General features: G+C 35.7%; 1 protein-coding gene across 1 annotated transcript in view; it reads left to right on the forward strand.

Annotated features, from left to right (window-relative positions):
* LOC149796374 (lysosome membrane protein 2-like) overlaps positions 1 to 20861 on the forward strand; it is a 91678-nt gene that overhangs the window by 27201 nt on the left and 43616 nt on the right. Inside the window, exons 5-6 of the mRNA XM_089961055.1 lie at positions 10427 to 10518; positions 16413 to 16462. Of these exons, the coding sequence (XP_089817181.1) occupies positions 10427 to 10518; positions 16413 to 16462 (142 nt within the window). The remainder of the gene's footprint in view (positions 1 to 10426; positions 10519 to 16412; positions 16463 to 20861) is intronic.

Consider the following 20861-nt stretch of genomic DNA (forward strand, 5'->3'; position numbering starts at 1 on the left):
GGAGGTTTCCCAATCTATAAATGGAAATCTTTGAAGTTGCCTAAGTACATCCAAAATGGCAGACTCATCTGATGATGAATTGGAAATATCTGGGGATGAAATAATTGAAAATATCGTCAATTTTGATCTTATAAAGATAAATCAAGAAGAGAGGGAATTTATATAACAAGAATGGTGTGAAATTGTTGGCGACAGTTATGACGATGAGGAATTTGAAGGTTTTGAGCTCGCCGATGTGTACGAGACACCTGAATTTTGTCAGTGGGCAAAATCTCCATCGGAACATAATATTCACACATTTTCTGAACGTGTAGGTCCAACACGAGTATTTGTTGGATCAGGAACACAGGAATATTTTCAGCTATTTTATTAGTGAAAATGTTTTTTCAGAAATAGCAAGATTTACATGTACCAGCGCACACTTGAAGCGAGAGACTGACCCAAATCAACACAAAGGTGTTTGGCCTGATGTCACGTTATCAGAAATAAAGGCATTTTATGGCCTGTTGATATTGATGGAAGTTATGAAAGTCGACAGAGATGAACTGTATTGGTATAAAAGTGAGAAATTCTGGCTTCTTGGATCAGATTTCTTAGAAATTACGTCAGATTTGTCCAGCTAAAATGCTACCAGCATTTCAGTGAAGATGCCAATCAAAATATTCAAGGTGACAAATTGCACAAAATAAGATTCATATTAGAACACTGTCATCTGCAATTCAAGTCAGAATATGTTCCAAGCAGAGAACTATCTGTGGATGAAGGCATGGTACCATTTAAAGGTAGACCTGGAATCAAACAATACATGAAAGACAAACCTGTAAAGTTTGGCATCAAGTTATGGGTGGTTGCAGATGAAGTGTCGGCATATTGCTACAATTTTGAGGTCAACCTTGGGGAAAAATGGAACTCTTGTGAACAGAAATCTAGGTTTGGCAGCCAGAGTAGTTATTGTACTAACAAGACCTTTGCAGATGAAAGGCTATGTCATCTACACTGACAATGTTTACACCAGTCCTTAGTTAGCAGATTACCTTAATCGCATAGATACCTACCTTTGTTGCAAAGTGCGCACAAATCAAAGGGGATATCCAAAGGACTTGCATCTTGTCAAATGAAATGAACATTATCTATTTCATAAGATATTCTTCCTCTTCATTTTAAATCTTAATCAGGAAATAGATTATGTTCATCTTCATTTGAAATCTTAATCAGGAAATAGATAATGTTCATTTCATAGTTTCATGACATGCATTCATTTTGAGATTGTATCACTATTTATGCTTATCACATCATTGAAAAGGACAAAAACACATAAATGGATATCTTTAAACATATATTTAATTATTTAAAATATTATTATAAAGGTCATGTTCCACAAACTGACAAGCTTCCAGATATTATTGGAAGTTCTTTGAGGTAAATCTTGAATAAATAGGACATAATAATGATACAAATATCTTTAGATAGTCACCAACAATAAAAATAAAAAAATAATAAATTAAGCCAAGTAACAAGTGGTTCATTTGCCTCAAACAATTTAAATGGTTATTATAAAATAATTGCTTTTATTTTTGTGACAGATTAGAAAATCATTACTTCAATTTTTGTGACATTAGAAAATCATTACTTTAATTTTTTGACAGATTAGAAAATAATTACTTTTATTTTTGTGACAGATTAGAAAATCATTACTATAATTTTTGTGACATTAGAAAATCATTACTTCAATTTTTGTGACAGATTAGAAAATCATTACTTTAATTTTTGTGACAGATTAGAAAATCATTACTTCAGTTTTTTCCCTTTCACTGAAATTTAGATCTTATGTTCAGATTATGTTATGCATGCTGCCAAAGATGTCTTATGATTTCACAAACAAGTCTAGTCTCATTTTCAATTCTTAAATCAATCCTAATTTGATTGTTTAAAATCAGTTGTATGTATTATATTCTGAATTATATATTTTATATCTACTGTATTCTCTAAATCTAACATCAGACACATTTTATATTAAGCAAAATCTTGAAACTGTAACTGAATTGATAATGTGTCATATTTACCTTACTAAATCTTTATCCATGTACTATGATCATCGTTGTCGTTGAGTAAGTTATATGAGGCCAGTATTAAATTAATTTATCCCTTCTCTGTATCACCTGTTCATGAAAATGAAAAAGTATTGTAATTGTTTTTTCCTTCTCTTTATTTTTTTATATGCAGAAAAGGTTGACAAATTTTCAAAATAAAAAATCCACCATCATACCCTCTCATTATCAATGCAGAAGCAACTTGAAATGTGTTCTTGAAAGCAGTAAAACAAATTGCCACTAATTAATTAAAAAACCAAGGTTCAGGCATATCTTTGAAAATATGGGTGTTGGTGACAGTTGTGCATGTAAACAATATTGATGTGCAGTATTTAGTATATTTAATAATTCTAATAGTTTACGAAATATGAAGTTTTTGATTCAATCATTGTAATAGTTTACGAAATGTGAAGTGTTTGATTCAATCATTGAGTGACTTACTATTGTACATCAGCTTTCTTGTGATATTCACTAAGCTATGAACTATATTGATTTAAAAATAATATGTGACAGTAAATAAACATATACTATCAGTTAATGGAGTTGAGTATAATTCAATATGCCTTCTAACTAATGAATTTTCCATTTCTTAAAGTAGACAAATATTCAAAACTTTATTTCTATATTGTTCATGCTGATTAGCTTAGTAGTGAGGAAATATTTTTAACCATTGAAAATAATTTTTTTTAGACATTGGTGATTCTTAGATCCTTTACCCCGAAATGACATATGCATGTTAGCATATAACTTTGTTCAAAAGCGAATATTCCTCAGTTTTGGTAAAGCCATAACAATAATCAGGACTAGTTCAAGGAATGGCATATTCTTGTGTATATAATCAAACATCTTTCACTGTTTGGCTCAAAATTTCAAATGACTTAATGTAGAAACTGCGAGATTCAGAGCACATCTGTACAGATACTAGATTGTTACATACAGTACATGAATGTCGACTGTACAGATACTAGATTGTTACATACAGTGCATGAATGTTGACTGTACAGATACTAGATTGTTACATACAGTGCATGAATGTTGACTGTACAGATACTAGATTGTTACATACAGTAAATGAATGTTGACTGTACAGATACTAGATTGTTACATACAGTGCAGGAATGTTGACTGTACAGATACTAGATTATTACATACAGTGCATGAATGTTGACTGTACAGATACTAGATTGTTACATGCAGTGCATGAATGTTGACTGTACAGATACTAGATTGTTACATACAGTACATGAATGTTGACTGTACAGATACTAGATTGTTACATACAGTGCATGAATGTTGACTGTACAGACACTAGATTGTTACATACAGTGCATGAATGTTGACTGTACAGATACTAGATTGTTACATACAGTGCATGAATGTTGACTGTACAGATACTAGATTGTTACATACAGTGCATGAATGTTGACTGTACAGATACTAGATTGTTACATACAGTATATGAATGTTGACTGTACAGATACTAGATTGTTACATACAGTGCAGGAATGTTGACTGTACAGATACTAGATTGTTACATACAGTGCATGAATGTTGACTGTACAGATACTAGATTGTTACATACAGTGCAGGAATGTTGACTGTACAGATACTAGATTATTACATACAGTGCATGAATGTTGACTGTACAGACACTAGATTGTTACATACAGTGCATGAATGATGACTGTACAGATACTAGATTGTTACATACAGTGCATGAATGTTGACTGTACAGACACTAGATTGTTACATAAAGTGCATTAATGGTGACTGTACAGCTACTAGATTGTTACAAACAGTGCATGAATGGTGACTGTACAGATACTAGATTGTTATATACAGTGCATGAATGTTGACTGAGCTGCACATATGCTTTTATCTTGTGAATAAACTAATGATTTGCTTCATATTTATTTCTAGATTCATTTTCTCAGCTACATATGTGATAGTTATGGGTAGAAAAACTTAATTTTGGTATTACTGGGTATCTTAATTTTATTTGTCATGAAAAGCATCATTATGCAGTATAGGGCTTGGTGTCAAAAGGCATCATTATGCAGTATAGGGCTTGGTGTCAAAAGGCATCATTATGCAGTAGGGGGTTTGGTGTCAAAAGGCATTATGCAGTACAGGGGTTGATGTCCAAAGGCATTATTATGTAGTACAGAGGTTGGTGTCAAAAGGCATCATTATGCAGTACAGGGGTTGATGTCATAAGGCATTATGCAGTACAGAGGTTGGTGTTGAAAGACATCATCATGCAGTACAGCATCATGGGTTCAATCCCCGGCTGAGTCATACCAAGGACTTACAGAAATGGTACTAACAGCTGCCTTGCTTGGCGCTCAGCATTGAGAGGTTAATGTTAGGACTGGTCGGCCTGGTGTCAGGATAATGTGACTGGGTGGGACATCATGCTACATGTCTGCTGCATGCCCCAGTGCTAGACATCACTATAACCTGTCACACTGAAGATATCGTAGCTATATGACTGAAAAATTGTTAAAGCTACATTAAAATTCCAGATCACCCCCCCCCCCCCGTAGTAATTTATTAAGCACACAGTGTATATTATGTTGAATCACCTAAGTAGTAATTTATTGAGGATTCTATGTGTGTATTGTGTTGAATTACCTAAGTAGTAATTTATTAAGCACACATTGCATGTTATATGTTGAATTGCCTGCACTTCTAATTGATACAGTTTGTTGTTTTAGGGTTTAATGCCATCTTTCAGCACAAGATAGGCTATACATAGCGGTCAGTATAACTGGTGGAGGAAGAACCCTGGAAAACCTGAGAAGAACCACCGACCCACAAGAGATACAACTAGTAACATATGCAATTCGTAATTGATGCAATTTGTTATTGATATAATTTGTATTTGATGCAATTTGCAATTGATGCAATTTTTAATTGATGCAGTTAGTAATTGATGCAATTCATAGTTTGTACAGTTTGTTGTTGATTGGTACAATTCATAATTGATGCAATTCATAGTTGGCACAATTCATAGTTGGTACAATTTATAGTTCGTACAATTTGTAGTTGATACAATTCTTAATTGGTGCAATTCATAGTTGGTACAATTTGTAATTGTTGCATTCAAAGTGGGTACAATTTGCAATTGTTGCAAGTCATAGTTGGTACAATTTGTAATTGATGCAATTCATAGTTGGTACAATTCATAATTGGTAAATTCATAATTGATGCAATTTGTTATTGATAAAAAAATTTAGAATATGTAAATACACTCTAAAAATAGAGAAATCCTGCTCACTCCAAAATATAGGAATACTGCTCACTTCAAAATATAGGAATACTGCTCACTCCAGGATATAGGAATACTGCTCACTCCAAAATATGGCAATACTGCTTACTCCAAAATATAGGAATACATCTGTCTGCAATACATAGGAGTACTGCTTACTCCAAAATATAGGAATACTGCTCACACCAAAATATGGGAATGTAATGCTCACCTTACTGCTAACTGCATTACAACTTCAGTCTTGCTGGCTCCACTCACTAGATGACACTGAAGTATCACTGAACTGATGGGCATCTATCACACATCTATAGATGTTGTTATGGATTAAATGCCATTTTTCAGCACATGATAGGCTATACATAATGGCCAATATATTAAAAAAAGATTTTGGGATAACCCCAGGAAGGGCCACCAGAAATTTGAATAAGTCATATGATAAAACAATGTCACAAGATAAATCTTGACTCTCAACTTTTTGCTGAGTATAAAATGATGTTTACTTTGTGCTAACTGTAAAATGTTTGCTTTGTACTAATTTTAAAATGATGTTTGCATTGAGTGTTTGTTCTTAACTTATGTTTGCTTTTTTTTAAAAAAGTATTTACATTCTGCTAGCATTTCATTCTCTTTGTATATTGCTGTGATAACTTCTCTTTGACACCATGTTGTTGTAATGTAAATAATTATCATGCTGATGCTTGTGTAAAAGTATACTCCCCCCTTTAAGTAATAGATGTATGTACATAAAAATACAACCCACCTTTAGGTAATAAATGTATATACATGAAAATATAAACCCCCTTGAGGTAATAGATGTCTGTACATAAAATTATAACCCCCCCTCTTGAGGTAATAGATGTATGTACATAAAAATATAAACCCCCTTGAGGTAATAGATGTCTGTACATAAAATTATAAACCCCCCCCCTTGAGGTAATATATGTATGTACATACAAATATAAACCCCCTTGAGTTAATAGATGTATTTACATAAATAAAGAAACCCCCTTGATGTAAAAGATGTATGTATATGAAAATATAAACCCCCATAAGGTAATAGATGTATGTACATAAGAATATAAACCCCCTTGAGGTAATAGATGTCTGTACATGAAAATATAAATCCCCTTGAGGTAATAGATGTATGTACATAAAAATATAAACCCCCTTGAGGTAATAAATGTATGTAAATAAAAATATAAACCCCCTTGAGGTAATAAATGTATGTAAATAAAAATATAAACCCCCTTGAGGTAATAAATGTATGTAAATAAAAATATAAACCCCCTTGAGGTAATAGATGTCTGTACATGAAAATATAAATCCCCTTGAGGTAATAGATGTATGTACATAAAAATATAAACCCCCTTGAGGTAATAAATGTATGTAAATAAAAATATAAACCCCCTTGAGGTAATAAATGTATGTAAATAAAAATATAAACCCCCTTGAGGTAATAGATGTCTGTACATGAAAATATAAATCCCCTTGAGGTAATAGATGTATGTACATAAAAATATAAACCCCCTTGAGGTAATAAATGTATGTAAATAAAAATATAAACCCCCTTGAGGTAATAGATGTATGTACATAAAAATATAAACCCCCTTGAGGTAATAGATGTATGTAAATAAAAATATAAACCTCCCTTGAGGTAATAGATGTATGTACATAAAAATATAAACCCCCTTGAGGTAATAGATGTATGTAAATAAAAATATAAACCCCCTTGAGGTAATAGATGTATGTACATAAAAATATAAACCCCCTTGAGGTAATAGATGTATGTAAATAAAAATATAAACCTCCTTGAGGTAATAAATGTATGTAAATAAAAATATAAAACCCCTTGAGGTAATAAATGTATATGCATGAAAATGTAAACCCCCTTGAGGTAATAGATGTCTGTACATGAAAATATAAATCCCCTTGAGGTAATAGATGTATGTACATAAAAATATAAACCCCCTTGAGGTAATATATATACGTACATAAAAATATAAACCCCCTTGAGGTGATAGGTTTATGTACATAAAAATATAAACCCCCTTGAGGTAATAGGTATATGTACATAAAAATATAAACCCCCTTCAGGTAATAGGTATATGTACATAAAAATATAAACCCCCTTCAGGTAATAGGTATATGTACATAAAAATATAAACCCCCTTGAGGTAATAGGTATATGTACATAAGATACAGCAAATAGCAGTTTTTAAGATTAACCATAACCCTTGCATAGAGAAGACACTAAATACGTTGTACATTTGACAAGATTTTAGAAAAGGTTGATCAAATCCGTAACATTCAAACTGTGTCATCTAATTCATTCCCTCTATCTACTAGTAGCACGTCATCAGAAAAAATACTCGTAGGAATGTATACAGTTTAGGTAAAGTTTTTCCTGATACTGAACTGACTCTTTATCTCTCAAATAATAATTTCTAAACAGTACAGAATCCTGGAAGGAATACAACCATTAGTGTAATGTGCACTTTCGCAGATACAAAGAAAGGCTTAACAATTGCCAATTTAATATAAAAAATATCCTTCCAAAACTAGAGGAATTTTGAAGTTCGTTATGCATGAGAAAGAGTCAGTTCATATATTGTGATACTTCCCTTGTTATATACTACTGATGATTACAAAGTACATATTAAATGGGTTTGAGTTAGAAAGACATGATATGCAAAATCAAGAGGAAATAGGTGTGATAGTGTGTGTTTACATATTTGTCAATTTCCATTGATGAGCCAAGTTTTTAATAGGAGATAGTGAAAGCATTGGGGTTCTAATCAGTCTTCAATCTTCATGTTCCAAACCCATTGTTTTTATATTGTTCTGCCTACAAACCTCCAGATTCAACAACTGACCAGATAGTAAATGAGCTAAAGTTCTATGTATTGACCAGGATATTGAAATTATTTTAATAGCTGCCTTAAATACTACTACTTGGTGAATCCTCTATGAACGTGTTTTCATTGCTCTGAACTATACAATCTGGAATGATTAATTTCTTGTGCAGCTTGAGTCATTACCAGATCTGAGACACTGTTTGACCACATTTATACCAACAGACAGGAAAATGTATGTGAAATAAAATCATTACCCTGTATGTATCAGTAGACAAGTCAAAATTACCAAGAAATGAAGATCATATTTAAATAACATATAGGAACTTCAGAAACTGTAATAACCATAATTTTCTTAAAGATCTACTTCATGAAACTTGTATGAAATCTAAAAGAAAACAGACTAATTCTGTTCTTGAAAAATGGTGCCTGTAATACTGTTCTTGAAAGATGGTGCAGCCTTTTCCTTAAAGTCCCAACTGTTCATAAACCCCTAAAAAAATAAACATGTCAAGCAGCAATGTCTAGTTAGTTTCCCCATGAAATCAATGATACCAAATGTTTGAGAGTCAACTTCCATAAGCGAAATTTTTTTGCAGATTATAAACACTGGAGAAACAAGTAAAACACATGTTTAAGAAAGCTAACAAAAAATTATAATAAGCTAGCATTAAACAAAAACCAGTGTAGTGATTAAGAAAAATAGTCTAGTGATTAAGAAAACCAATCTAGTGGTTAAGAAAAACCAGTCTAGTGGTTAAGAAAAACCAGTCTAGTGGTTAAGAAAAACCAGTCTAGTGATTAAGAAAACCAATCTAGTGGTTAAGAAAAACCAGTCTAGTGGTTAAGAAAAACCAGTCTAGTGGTTAAGAAAACCAATCTAGTAGTCAAATATGCATCTAAATGAGTTGAATGATAAAAAATACATTAGACACACATATCACATATACAATAGAAAGATATTACTGCAAAATACATTAGACACACATATCACATATACAATAGAAAAGTATTACTGCAAAATACTTTAGACACACATATCACATATACAATAGAAAGGTGTTGCTGCAAAATACATTAGACACATCACATATATAATAGAAAGGTATTACTGCAAAATCAATAAAAGAAATTGCAGATGTTTTTAATAAATACTTAGTACACTTTCAGATAAACTTTGCTAGGAAAGTGGAAACTGTTATCATAAAAATGTTAAGGAACTGGCAAACTTCATTTCTTACTTCAGGTTATATCAGAAATTGAAGTATATGAAACATTAATTAGCCTAAATGTTAGTAAAGCTGCATGACTAGATGGTACTGGACCAAAGTTACTGCATAACTAGATGGTACTGGACCAAAGTTACTGTATGACTAGATGGTACTGGACCAAAGTTACTGCATGACTAGATGGTGTTGGACCAAAGTTACTGCATGACTAGATGGTATTAGACCGAAGTTACTGCATGACTAGATGGTATTAGACCAAAGTTACTGCATGACTAGATGGTATTGGACCAAAGTTACTGCATGACTAGATGGTATTGGACCAAAGTTACTGCATGACTAGATGGTATTGGACCAAAGTTGCTGCATGACTAGATGGTATTGGACCAAAGCTGCTGCATGACTAGATGGTATTGGACCAAAGTTGCTGAAATGTTCAGCCCCAGTAATTGCCTAGTCTTTAACATGTATAGTTATCCTAAGTATTAAGACAAGTGAATCTCCTGACACATGTAAATGTACCAAAATCACACTAATTTATGTTATTTTTATTCATTATTAATAACCATACACCTACTGCAGTACTAATAACTCAAATACAGACAATTTTTGCATGCTTTTGCTCCATATTTAAATACCATCCAATCCAAATTAAACAAAGGCTTGGAAAATACTGAATCCCGGTGTAAGAAAAACAAAATGTTTCCAAATCAAAATAAGTGCATGTTAATAACCACAGCTCAGAAAATGGCTTACACGGACCAGAAGCATTTCGATCTCAATATTAAGAATACAACCATTGAAAATGTTCCAAATCATCTCACTGCACATTAGCATTTCTTTTACATAAGAAATATATATTTTCAACTGTCTGTCAAAATCATTTCTTTTTTATTGACAAAATCAATTTAAATACTAGTACATAAGGACACCAGCAGCATTTCATCACCCAAACTATCTTTTATGACCTTGTAATTATCTTTAAAGCAAAACCACACAGATGATGGAAGATACACCATCTTTACTGGGGTAGAGGATGTGTCTCGGTTTGGAATAATTGACAGGTGGAATGGATTAAGGTACTGTATTCAATTTTGTTTCTCTGAAAACAATTACCTACCTGTATTAGGCTTTCTCACTCTTCCTTGTAATGTGAGTACTGTACTAGATGGATCACTCAGTGTTACATTTGGGTTCAAAGGACACACAAACACCAAGTAAGGGTCCTACAACTCTGTAAAATAAAGCTAAAATCTTCACAAAAACTATTAAAAAAATCCAGTGTAGCTTACAGTACCCAGCCCATAACTGCCTGCTCTACCACTCTGCTCTTGTTTTAGTAAGAGTTAGAGATAAGGGATCTTAATTAATTTAGCATTTGTGCCTTATCCAAGGGTAGGACTAGTCCAGGCTCAGTTAGCCATGGAAATATAAACAAGAGAACCGGACCTTTTGACAGTCTCTGGTATCAAATATCCAGAATGCTGGGATTAATGGTCCGGCCAACTGTCACTACTAACAACTAGAATCTGATAGAGGCACTGAGTGTGAAATCATACTTATAACACTCAGGTACATCTACATCACCGGTTGCCATCTATCAGGGGAACTAATCAGTAAGAACAGCTTCCCTTATTTCGATAGATAATAGCCAGAAAGACATTTCATTGTCTGTAAGCACACTGGATTCCAGAGGTTAACAGGAGGACATTCTTTACACTAATTTGATAGGGTAAGTATTAGAGAAACCTAATTTATGCATGTCAATCTTTTTTCACAACAAAGTGACATGTATGGGCTCTACATTAGAAATTACATTTGGTGATTCTGTACTGGAATACTGCATTAGAGAAAGCCAAGCCATTGGTACATGAAAACAATTAGAAATACAATCAAGACTTAATGTAAGGGACAATTTTTCAGCTATGTTTTCATTTCATTGGTCAGTTTTTAGTATAAATACCAAAATCTTGCACACCAGATGTAATCCTAGTGGTTGGTCAGTTTTTGATATAAATATCAAAATTTTGTATGCCAGATATTACTCAAGTGGCTGGTCAGTTTGTAGTATAAATGTATAAATCTTGTAGGACACATGTTAACCTAGTGGATGGTCAGTTTTTAGTGGTTAGTCAGTTTTTATTATAAATACCTAACTTGTGTAAGCCAGATGTTACTCTAATAGCTGGTCAGTTCTAATTATGAATACCTAACTTTTGTATGCCATGTTATTCTACAAAGCTTCATAACAAGCCTCATAGATCAGTGATACTGTTGTTGTCATTAAAAGGAGTGTACATTTTTACTGTTGTTGTCATCAAAAGGAGTGTACATTTTTACTGTTGTTGTCATCAAAAGGAGTGTACATTTTTACTGTTGTTGTCATCAAAAGGAGTGTACATTTTTACTGTTGTTGTCATCAAAAGGAGTGTACATTTTTACTGTTGTTATCATCAAAAGGAGTGTACATTTTTACTGTTGTTGTCATCAAAAGGAGTGTACATTTTTACTGTTGTTGTCATCAAAAGGAGTGTACATTTTTAAAAATATTACTATAGCTTGACAAGAGTAGGGACCAGATGTCACCTATAAGGAGTTTACAGAAAGTGTACATGTGGCTAGTTGTCATCATTTCTTGAAAATGCAGATGATTGACTTGTAGAGATAGCCATAACTCAATACAGATGTTTGACTTGTAGAGATAGCCATAATTCAATACAGATGTTTGACTTGTAGAGACAGCCATAACTCAATACAGATGTTTGACTTGTAGAGATAGCCATAACTAATTTCTGATGTTTGACTTGTACAGACAGTCAAAACTCAGTAGAGATGGTTGACTTGTACAGTCAAAACTCAGTGGAGATGGTTGACTTGTACAGTCAAACCTCAGTGCAAATGTTTGACTTGTAGAGATAGCCATAACTCAATACAGATGTTTGACTTGTAGAGACAACCATAACTCAATACAGATGGTTGACTTGTAGAGACAACCATAACTCAATACAGATGTCTGACTTGTAGAGATAGCCATAACTCAAAACAGATGTTTGACTTGTAGAGATAGCCATAACTAATTTCAGATGTTTGACTTGTACAGACAAAACTCAGTGCAAATGTTTGACTTGTAGAGACAACCATAACTCAATACAGATGTTTGACTGGTAGAGACAACCATAACTCAATACAGATGTTTGACTTGTAGAGATAGCCATAACTAATTTCTGATGGTTGACTTGTACAGTCAAAACTCAGTGCAAATGTTTGACTTGTAGAGACAACCATAACTCAATACAGATGTTTGACTTGTAGAGACAACCATAACTCGATACAGATGTTTGACTTGTAGAGATAGCCATAATTCAATACAGATGTTTGACTTGTAGAGACAGCCATAACTCAATACAGATGTTTGACTTGTAGAGATAGCCATAACTAATTTCTGATGTTTGACTTGTACAGACAGTCAAAACTCAGTAGAGATGGTTGACTTGTACAGTCAAAACTCAGTGGAGATGGTTGACTTGTACAGTCCAACCTCAGTGCAAATGTTTGACTTGTAGAGATAGCCATAACTCAATACAGATGTTTGACTTATAGAGACAACCATAACTCAATACAGATTGTTGACTTGTAGAGACAACCATAACTCAATACAGATGTCTGACTTGTAGAGATAGCCATAACTCAAAACAGATGTTTGACTTGTAGAGATAGCCATAACTAATTTCAGATGTTTGACTTGTACCGACAAAACTCAGTGCAAATGTTTGACTTGTAGAGACAACCATAACTCAATACAGATGTTTGACTTGTAGAGACAACCATAACTCAATACAGATGTTTGACTTGTAGAGATAGCCATAACTAATTTCTGATGGTTGACTTGTACAGTCAAAACTCAGTGCAAATGTTTGACTTGTAGAGACAACCATAACTCAATACAGATGTTTGACTTGTAGAGACAACCATAACTCGATACAGATGTTTGACTTGTAGAGATAGCCATAATTCAATACAGATGTTTGACTTGTAGAGACAGCCATAACTCAATACAGATGTTTGACTTGTAGAGATAGCCATAACTAATTTCTGATGTTTGACTTGTACAGACAGTCAAAACTCAGTAGAGATGGTTGACTTGTACAGTCAAAACTCAGTGGAGATGGTTGACTTGTACAGTCAAACCTCAGTGCAAATGTTTGACTTGTAGAGATAGCCATAACTCAATACAGATGTTTGACTTGTAGAGACAACCATAACTCAATACAGATGGTTGACTTGTAGAGACAACCATAACTCAATACAGATGTCTGACTTGTAGAGATAGCCATAACTCAAAACAGATGTTTGACTTGTAGAGATAGCCATAACTAATTTCAGATGTTTGACTTGTACAGACAAAACTCAGTGCAAATGTTTGACTTGTAGAGACAACCATAACTCAATACAGATGTTTGACTTGTAGAGACAACCATAACTCAATACAGATGTTTGACTTGTAGAGATAGCCATAACTAATTTCTGATGGTTGACTTGTACAGTCAAAACTCAGTGCAAATGTTTGACTTGTAGAGACAACCATAACTCAATACAGATGTTTGACTTGTAGAGACAACCATAACTCGATACAGATGTTTGTCTTGTAGAGATAGCCATAACTAATTTCTGATGTTTGACTTGTACAGACAGTCAAAACTCAATAGAGATGGTTGACTTGTACAGACAGACAAAACTCAATGGAGATGGTTGACTTGTACAGCCAAAACCCAGTGCAAATGTGTGACTTGTAGAGATAGCCATAACTCAATACAGACATATGACTTGTAGAGATAGCTATAACTCATGCAAAGGTGACTAATTTTACAGCATATGCCGTCCTTCTTGGATTTCAACTGAATGGAATACATAATAGTTTGTATTTTTCAAACATTTCAATAAAGCTGTTCCATTTAAACATACATGGTACCCATGGAAGGCAGTTAAATTTGTTTTATATATTCCAGGGTACTTTGATTTCACAGAGTTCATATTAAAATCTTAAGAAAATTCTAAATTGCATCTATGGGTGAGTGCCCTACAATAAAAATGCCTTCTCTGGGTCCCAGGTATGCTTTATTGGAACAGCCCTAACTAGTTTTGTTCAGATTTGTTAAAACATCTCAGTGAAACAGTAACATTAAAAGTATATTCTGTAAAAACATTTATGATCCATCATAACATTGTTAGGCTGTATGGTGTTACCCATGCTATGCCCCATCATGACAGTGTTTGGGGATACAGTGTTACCCATGTCATGTCCCATCATGACAGTGTTAGGGTGTTACCCATGCTATGCCCCATCATGACAGTGTTAGGGTATTACCCATGCTATGCCCCATCATGATAGTGTTAGGGGATATGGTGTTACCCATACTATGCCCCATCATGACAGGGTGTTACCCATGTTATGCCACATCATGACAGTGTTAGGGGATATGGTGTTACCTATGATATGCCACGTCATGACAGTGTTAGGGGATATGGTGTTACCCATGTTATGCCCCATCATGACAGTGTTATGGTGTATGGTGTTACCCATGCTATGCTCCATCATGACAGTGTTAGGGTGTTACCCATGCTGTGCCACATCATGACAGTGTTAGGGGATATGTTGTTACCCATGCTATGCCCCATCATGACAGTGTCAGGGTGTTACCCATGTTATGCTCCATCATGACAGTGTTAGGGTGTTACCCATGTTATGCCACATCATGACAGTGTTAGGGGATTTGGTGTTACCTATGCTATGCACCATCATGACAGTGTTAGGGTATTACCCATGCTATGCCCCATCATGACAGTGTTTGGGGATATGGTGTTACCCATGCCATGTCCCATCATGACAGTGTTAGGGTGTTACCCATGCTATGCCCCATCATGACAGTGTTAGGGTGTTACCCATGTTATGCCACATCATGACAGTGTTAGGGGATATGTTGTTACCCATGCTATGCCCCATCATGACAGTGTTAGGGTGTTACCCATGCTATGCCCCATCATGACAGTGTCAGGGTGTTACCCATGCTATGCCACATCATGACAGTGTTAGGGGATATGTTGTTACCCATGCTATGCCCCATCATGACAGTGTCAGGGTGTTACCCATGTTATGCCACATCATGACAGTGTTAAGGGATTTGGTGTTACCCATGCTATGCACCATCATGACAGTGTTAGGGTGTTACCCATGTTATGCCACATCATGACAGTGTTAGGGGATTTGGTGTTACCCATGCTATGCACCATCATGACAGTGTTAGGGTGTTACCCATGCTATGCCCCATCATGACAGTGGTAGGGGATATCGTGTTACTCCTGGTATGCCCCATCATGGCAGTCTTAGGGTATATTGTATTACCCATGTTATGCCTCATCGTGACAGAGTTAGAGTGTTACACATGCTATGCCCGTTCATGATGGTGTATGGTGTTACCTTTTTCCATCCTTCTGTTATGTCATCCTTCACACCCTGTTTATGTTTTATATTTATTTCAGCTGTTACTGTGGTATCGTATACTTGTTCCATGAACATATTTATAATTTTGTGAATATAAATCTCTTAGGCAATTCAATTTATCTTGTGAAATCTGACTGAGGATACTCCAGATACGCACCATGTTTTAAAAAATGCATTGCAACGTCCTCATTTAACTCACAAAATTGTAACAACCCTTTCTTATCTTTTAAATTTTGAACTTTTTTGTTTCCATCAGAATTTTGATTTCATATGCTTCACTCTGGAAGTAGTTATCTTCATTATAATTCAATGACCTATGATTTACACTGGTCAGTGTTCATTATTATTCAGTGACATGTGATTTACACTGGTCAGTTATCACTGTTATAATTTAGTGACATGATTTACACTTCTTTTAACATCATTTTAATGCAGTGACATGAATACTCAGCACTGTCTGTTTCTTTGTTACAGGAATCTAAGTTACTGGACAACAGATCAGTGCAACATGATTAATGGAACAGGTTGGTAACCATTGTTAGTTTCCACATTTTTTATGGAGAAAAAGTTGGTTCTGCCATGTGTCCAATTTCTGTTTGTTTAGTTTATCTACATTTTACCAAGGTAGAAAAATTCATTGTGATAATTAAATATGTCTGTTAGACCCTAAAATTTAAAAGTATTCATCAGATTTCTCCTTTGAATATGTTCCCCCGATCACACTACTTTAGGAATATTAGCCTGCTAGCTGCTACCCTACTAAAAGACAAAAATAGTCTTTTTCTATTTTAACAGATGAACGGCAGCTATTCTTGCCCATTACATGTCCTTGGCACTGCCAAGAGTCACTAGTTTTTAGCTTCACTGCTGCACAGAGTGCACATGCAGTTCCTCTGACAATCCAGCTGTATTCTTGTTTCTGTTGGCCCATCCATCATTCCTTTGATTTTTTTGTGCAGATAGATCAATTTACTTCAGGTTATATGCATTAATTGACAATTTGTGCAATTTTTTTAGTAATGTTGTCACCTTTTTTAGACCCCCCCTCCCACCACACAATTGTTGACCTTATACAAGGTCATTATAAGGTAGCATGCCTTTGACTTTTTTCGCTTACTCTGTCCATGATAGAGCTCTTATTAGTGTAATAATATAGTGCTGCTTGATATTTATGCTTGGTTTATTCATATTTCATGCTGTTTTGATAGAATTGTGGTTTAACTATTCACTAAGCATCATGCATAAGTTCATAACAAGGCCATGGGTTTCTGATATGACCCTTTCACTTCCCTATTAGTACTGGCTGTGCTTTGGCAACTTGGTAATTTTGGTACATTACTAGCCTACCCAGATGAGTACCTGGCACACCATAATTGTGATGAGACTCTGGAAAAACCCATCTTATTCAGGTCTGATTGGCTTTGAAGCTGTCGTTGCGGAAATTTATTTGGGTTGGGCCATTTTGGAATGCCCTCCAACCCCTACCACTACCAGGGTTACAAGGGCAAGGCATTGATTGATTCTGGGGAGGAAGAAGATATGCTGCCTTTTGGCTCCTTCCCCCAGTCGGCAGGATTAAAGAGATTAACAATTGTCTTTTGGGTTGGATTGGTGACCTGGCCAACTCAAAGGCATTCTTCTTGGAAAGTCAAGTTCCAGCGATTTTCTCCTCTCCACATGTTGGCTCTCCATTCAGTGGGACTAGTATGCCGTCAGTCTCGATCTGACTGACATATTTTCACATCCCATGTCATGAATATTTTCTCCATTTTGCTTACTGTGACACAGTTTATCAATTCAAAGTTTTTCCTTTGTCCTCAGCATCAGGACTTTAGCTTTTACTCAGATTATGGATTATGTCCTCACCCTTTTCTGATCAGTGGCATCTACAATGACAGCCTCCTCCAGAAACATATGGTAAGCTCTGTTTTACCCAAAGGCAGGAACAATATCCTCTCACTTTTAGATCATCCAGGCTTTCTAGTGAACTGGGAAAGTTGGAGCTCCATCTATCCCAGAATTGTGTCCATCTGGACATGGAATTTTAACCAACCTGAACCTGGTGTAACTTGCTCATGTTCACGTAATCAGAATTGTCAAGCTCATCAAGTGCATTTCCAACAGGACTTTGATTTAAGCGACAGAGTTTTTGCAGCACCTTGGTTTATTAAATGCGGCAGTGGACTTTATCCCTGTCTGCGGTTTTTTAATGTGGACATTATGATCATAATTGTGTCCCTTTTCAAGTCTCCTTGATCAAACAAACATGATTACACCCGAGATTCAATCATTCCCATATCATTGGTACAACCTAGGTTGGCTAACCTTGGTAATCCTGCTGGAGAAGCCCCAAGTAGAAATAAAGGTAGGTACCAACACCAGTGTGCACAGTGATTCTGACCTGGTGCCAACCTTCACTATTGTCAGCATCACATGGGAGCCATGGGAGTGGCCTCTACACATCAGCTGCCTAGAAATGAAGGCTGTCATCAATGCCTTTCTTTTCTGAAAAAATCAACTCTGAGACAAAATGGACCTCATTTGGTCCGACATCTCTCTGGTGGTGACCTGTCTCCTCAAACAGGGAGTCACCAAATCACCCAACCTAGATATTCTGATTTGGCACTTTCTACATTGGTGCGACAATCTCCATATCAATGTACAAATCAGACACATTCCCTGCAGACTCATTGTCTCAGTTGACACTCAATCAAGAAGAGGTCTAGTCCTGCAAACGGAATGGTCTCGACAGCAGTTGGTTTTCACTCAGATTTGCGCACTTTGGGGATGTCCAGTGGTATACCTCTTTGAGGTAGGTGGAATCACAAGCTACCCATCTTCGTCTCTCCAGTTCCGGACCCAAAAGATTGGGCTGTGGATGCACTGCCAATCATTTGGTAGGGGTTGTGGGCATTTGCATCCCCTCCCAGGGTGCATAGACCAAACATAATTTAGAAAGTACGGTATCAGAAGGGCAAGACAATTCTGATAGCCCCTCTCAGATGGGACAAGTCCTGGGTCACTGATCTACTCGTTGTAGTGATATGCCCAAGAAGATTCCTTGCCAATGCAAATCTTCTCCAGCAACCATGCGAACATGAATCTGCTCTCGCAACCAATGTCACGGTTGGTCCTTTCCTGCCTGGACTGTCCTCTTCTTCTACACACTGGACTCGTATCAAGTAAGCCTTGTGAGACAATTAATTCAATCCTTCAATTATGGAGATTATTTCGAGAGCAGAAGGCTCTCCACTCTGAAGGCTTATGAGGGAAAGTGGCTTGTTTTCAGGGACTTGTCCCATACCAGCAACATTGTCACTCTGCAGGCCTCAATCCCTCAACTGGCCAATGTTTTTAATCTGGCTCTTTGAGGAGAAACACTTGGGCCCAGTATCTATCAAAGTCTACCATTGGACACATTGCAGTCATGGCAAACATGATTTGGGCAGATGTAGACCTGTCAGATCTTTTAAATAATTTTAGTCTCTATGGAACAAAATCACTCATTCTTTCTTCAAGTGGAACCAAGGTTTTAACATCACTCGATTGGAATCCATTTGAACCTCTGGCCTACATTTTGCTAAAGTCACTAGATCATGTTTCCTGATAGCTTTAGCAAGGTAAGTGAGCTGCGTGTCCTTTAGTTAAACCCAAACTCTCTTCAGTCCAGATCAGATGGTTCTTTGGTTCTCTTGACACAACCAGGCCTTGTAGCCAAAAATTGATTACAGTCTGTCAGTAACCAAAGAGGCGTCAATCGCTCGCTCATTTCCATTGACAGGTCAGTACCAGTAGCCATGCAAGATCCTGTTCATGCTGTCAAGTACTACTTGAAATGCACAGAGATGTATCTTTGCAAGCGCAAACGTCCCTTCCTTCTGGTGTGAGTTGGAACACAGGATATCACACTTCAGGCTCTTCATGGCTGAAGTGGGCCGTATGCTTGGTCTGTTCTGATGTCTCACCAGTTTAGAGTCACCTGATGAAGATTATTGTTCAGAAGTTTCCAGCCATCTCTGTGAGCTTCACATTCAAATGCAACATTTTTTGATCTGAAACATAATTGAAGCTGTTGGCTGGCATGCAGAGTCAACCTTCTTGAGCCATCATCTCAAATATTTAGCATCACAGAGGCAAATATTGAATCTGGTAGGTCCAGTGGCAGCAGCACAGATGGCGAACAGACTCAACTAGATCAATCAACACAGCTTGTTAACTTCACTACATTTCAGTATTCATCTTCTTAACTGTTTGTTAGGGTCACAGGTCAAGTAACCCCGGGCTGTGTTGCTTATATATTAGAAGAACAGGTTATTGTTCAAATGTGGGAATTAAACTGTTCTTCCCTAGAAGGATACCTGAAGTAGAGGTTGGATGCTCAGCATGTCCTCGTATTATTTATTCTTCAAACATAATGTGATAGGGGAATATATTCAAAGGAGACAGCCAATTTTTAAGCAAATTTTCTTTCTCCAAGAATACTTACCCAGTCACATTACTTAAAAACCCTCGCAACTAACCCCATCATGTGAGCATCTTCATTAATATCTCACTTGGCTAAAAACTAGGAACATTTGGCAGTGGTAAAGGAAGGTAATGGGCAAGAGTTATTGCACTTTGTTGAAATAGACAGAAAAAGTTGACTTTTGTCTTTTAGTAGGGCTGGATTCATGAGGTAGCAGGCTAATATTCATAATGTAATGTGACTGGTTAGTTATTCTCAGAGAAACATAATTTGCTAAAAAAATTGCTTACCCATTGACAAAAATTTACTGGTCTGAATTTGTCAATTTATCGCTTGACAAATATTTACTTGTCTGAATATTTGACAGGTAGTTGTCAAATTTGTACGTTATTTTTGTTATTTTACTTGTCACAGTTGTCAAATTTTTGTGCCTTGTTATTTTTATATTTATTTGTTTG

This window comes from Sinohyriopsis cumingii, chromosome 6, assembly GCF_028554795.1.
Source record: "Sinohyriopsis cumingii isolate HCF-2022 chromosome 6, ASM2855479v2, whole genome shotgun sequence".
Classification (NCBI taxonomy): Eukaryota; Metazoa; Mollusca; class Bivalvia; order Unionida; family Unionidae; genus Sinohyriopsis; species Sinohyriopsis cumingii.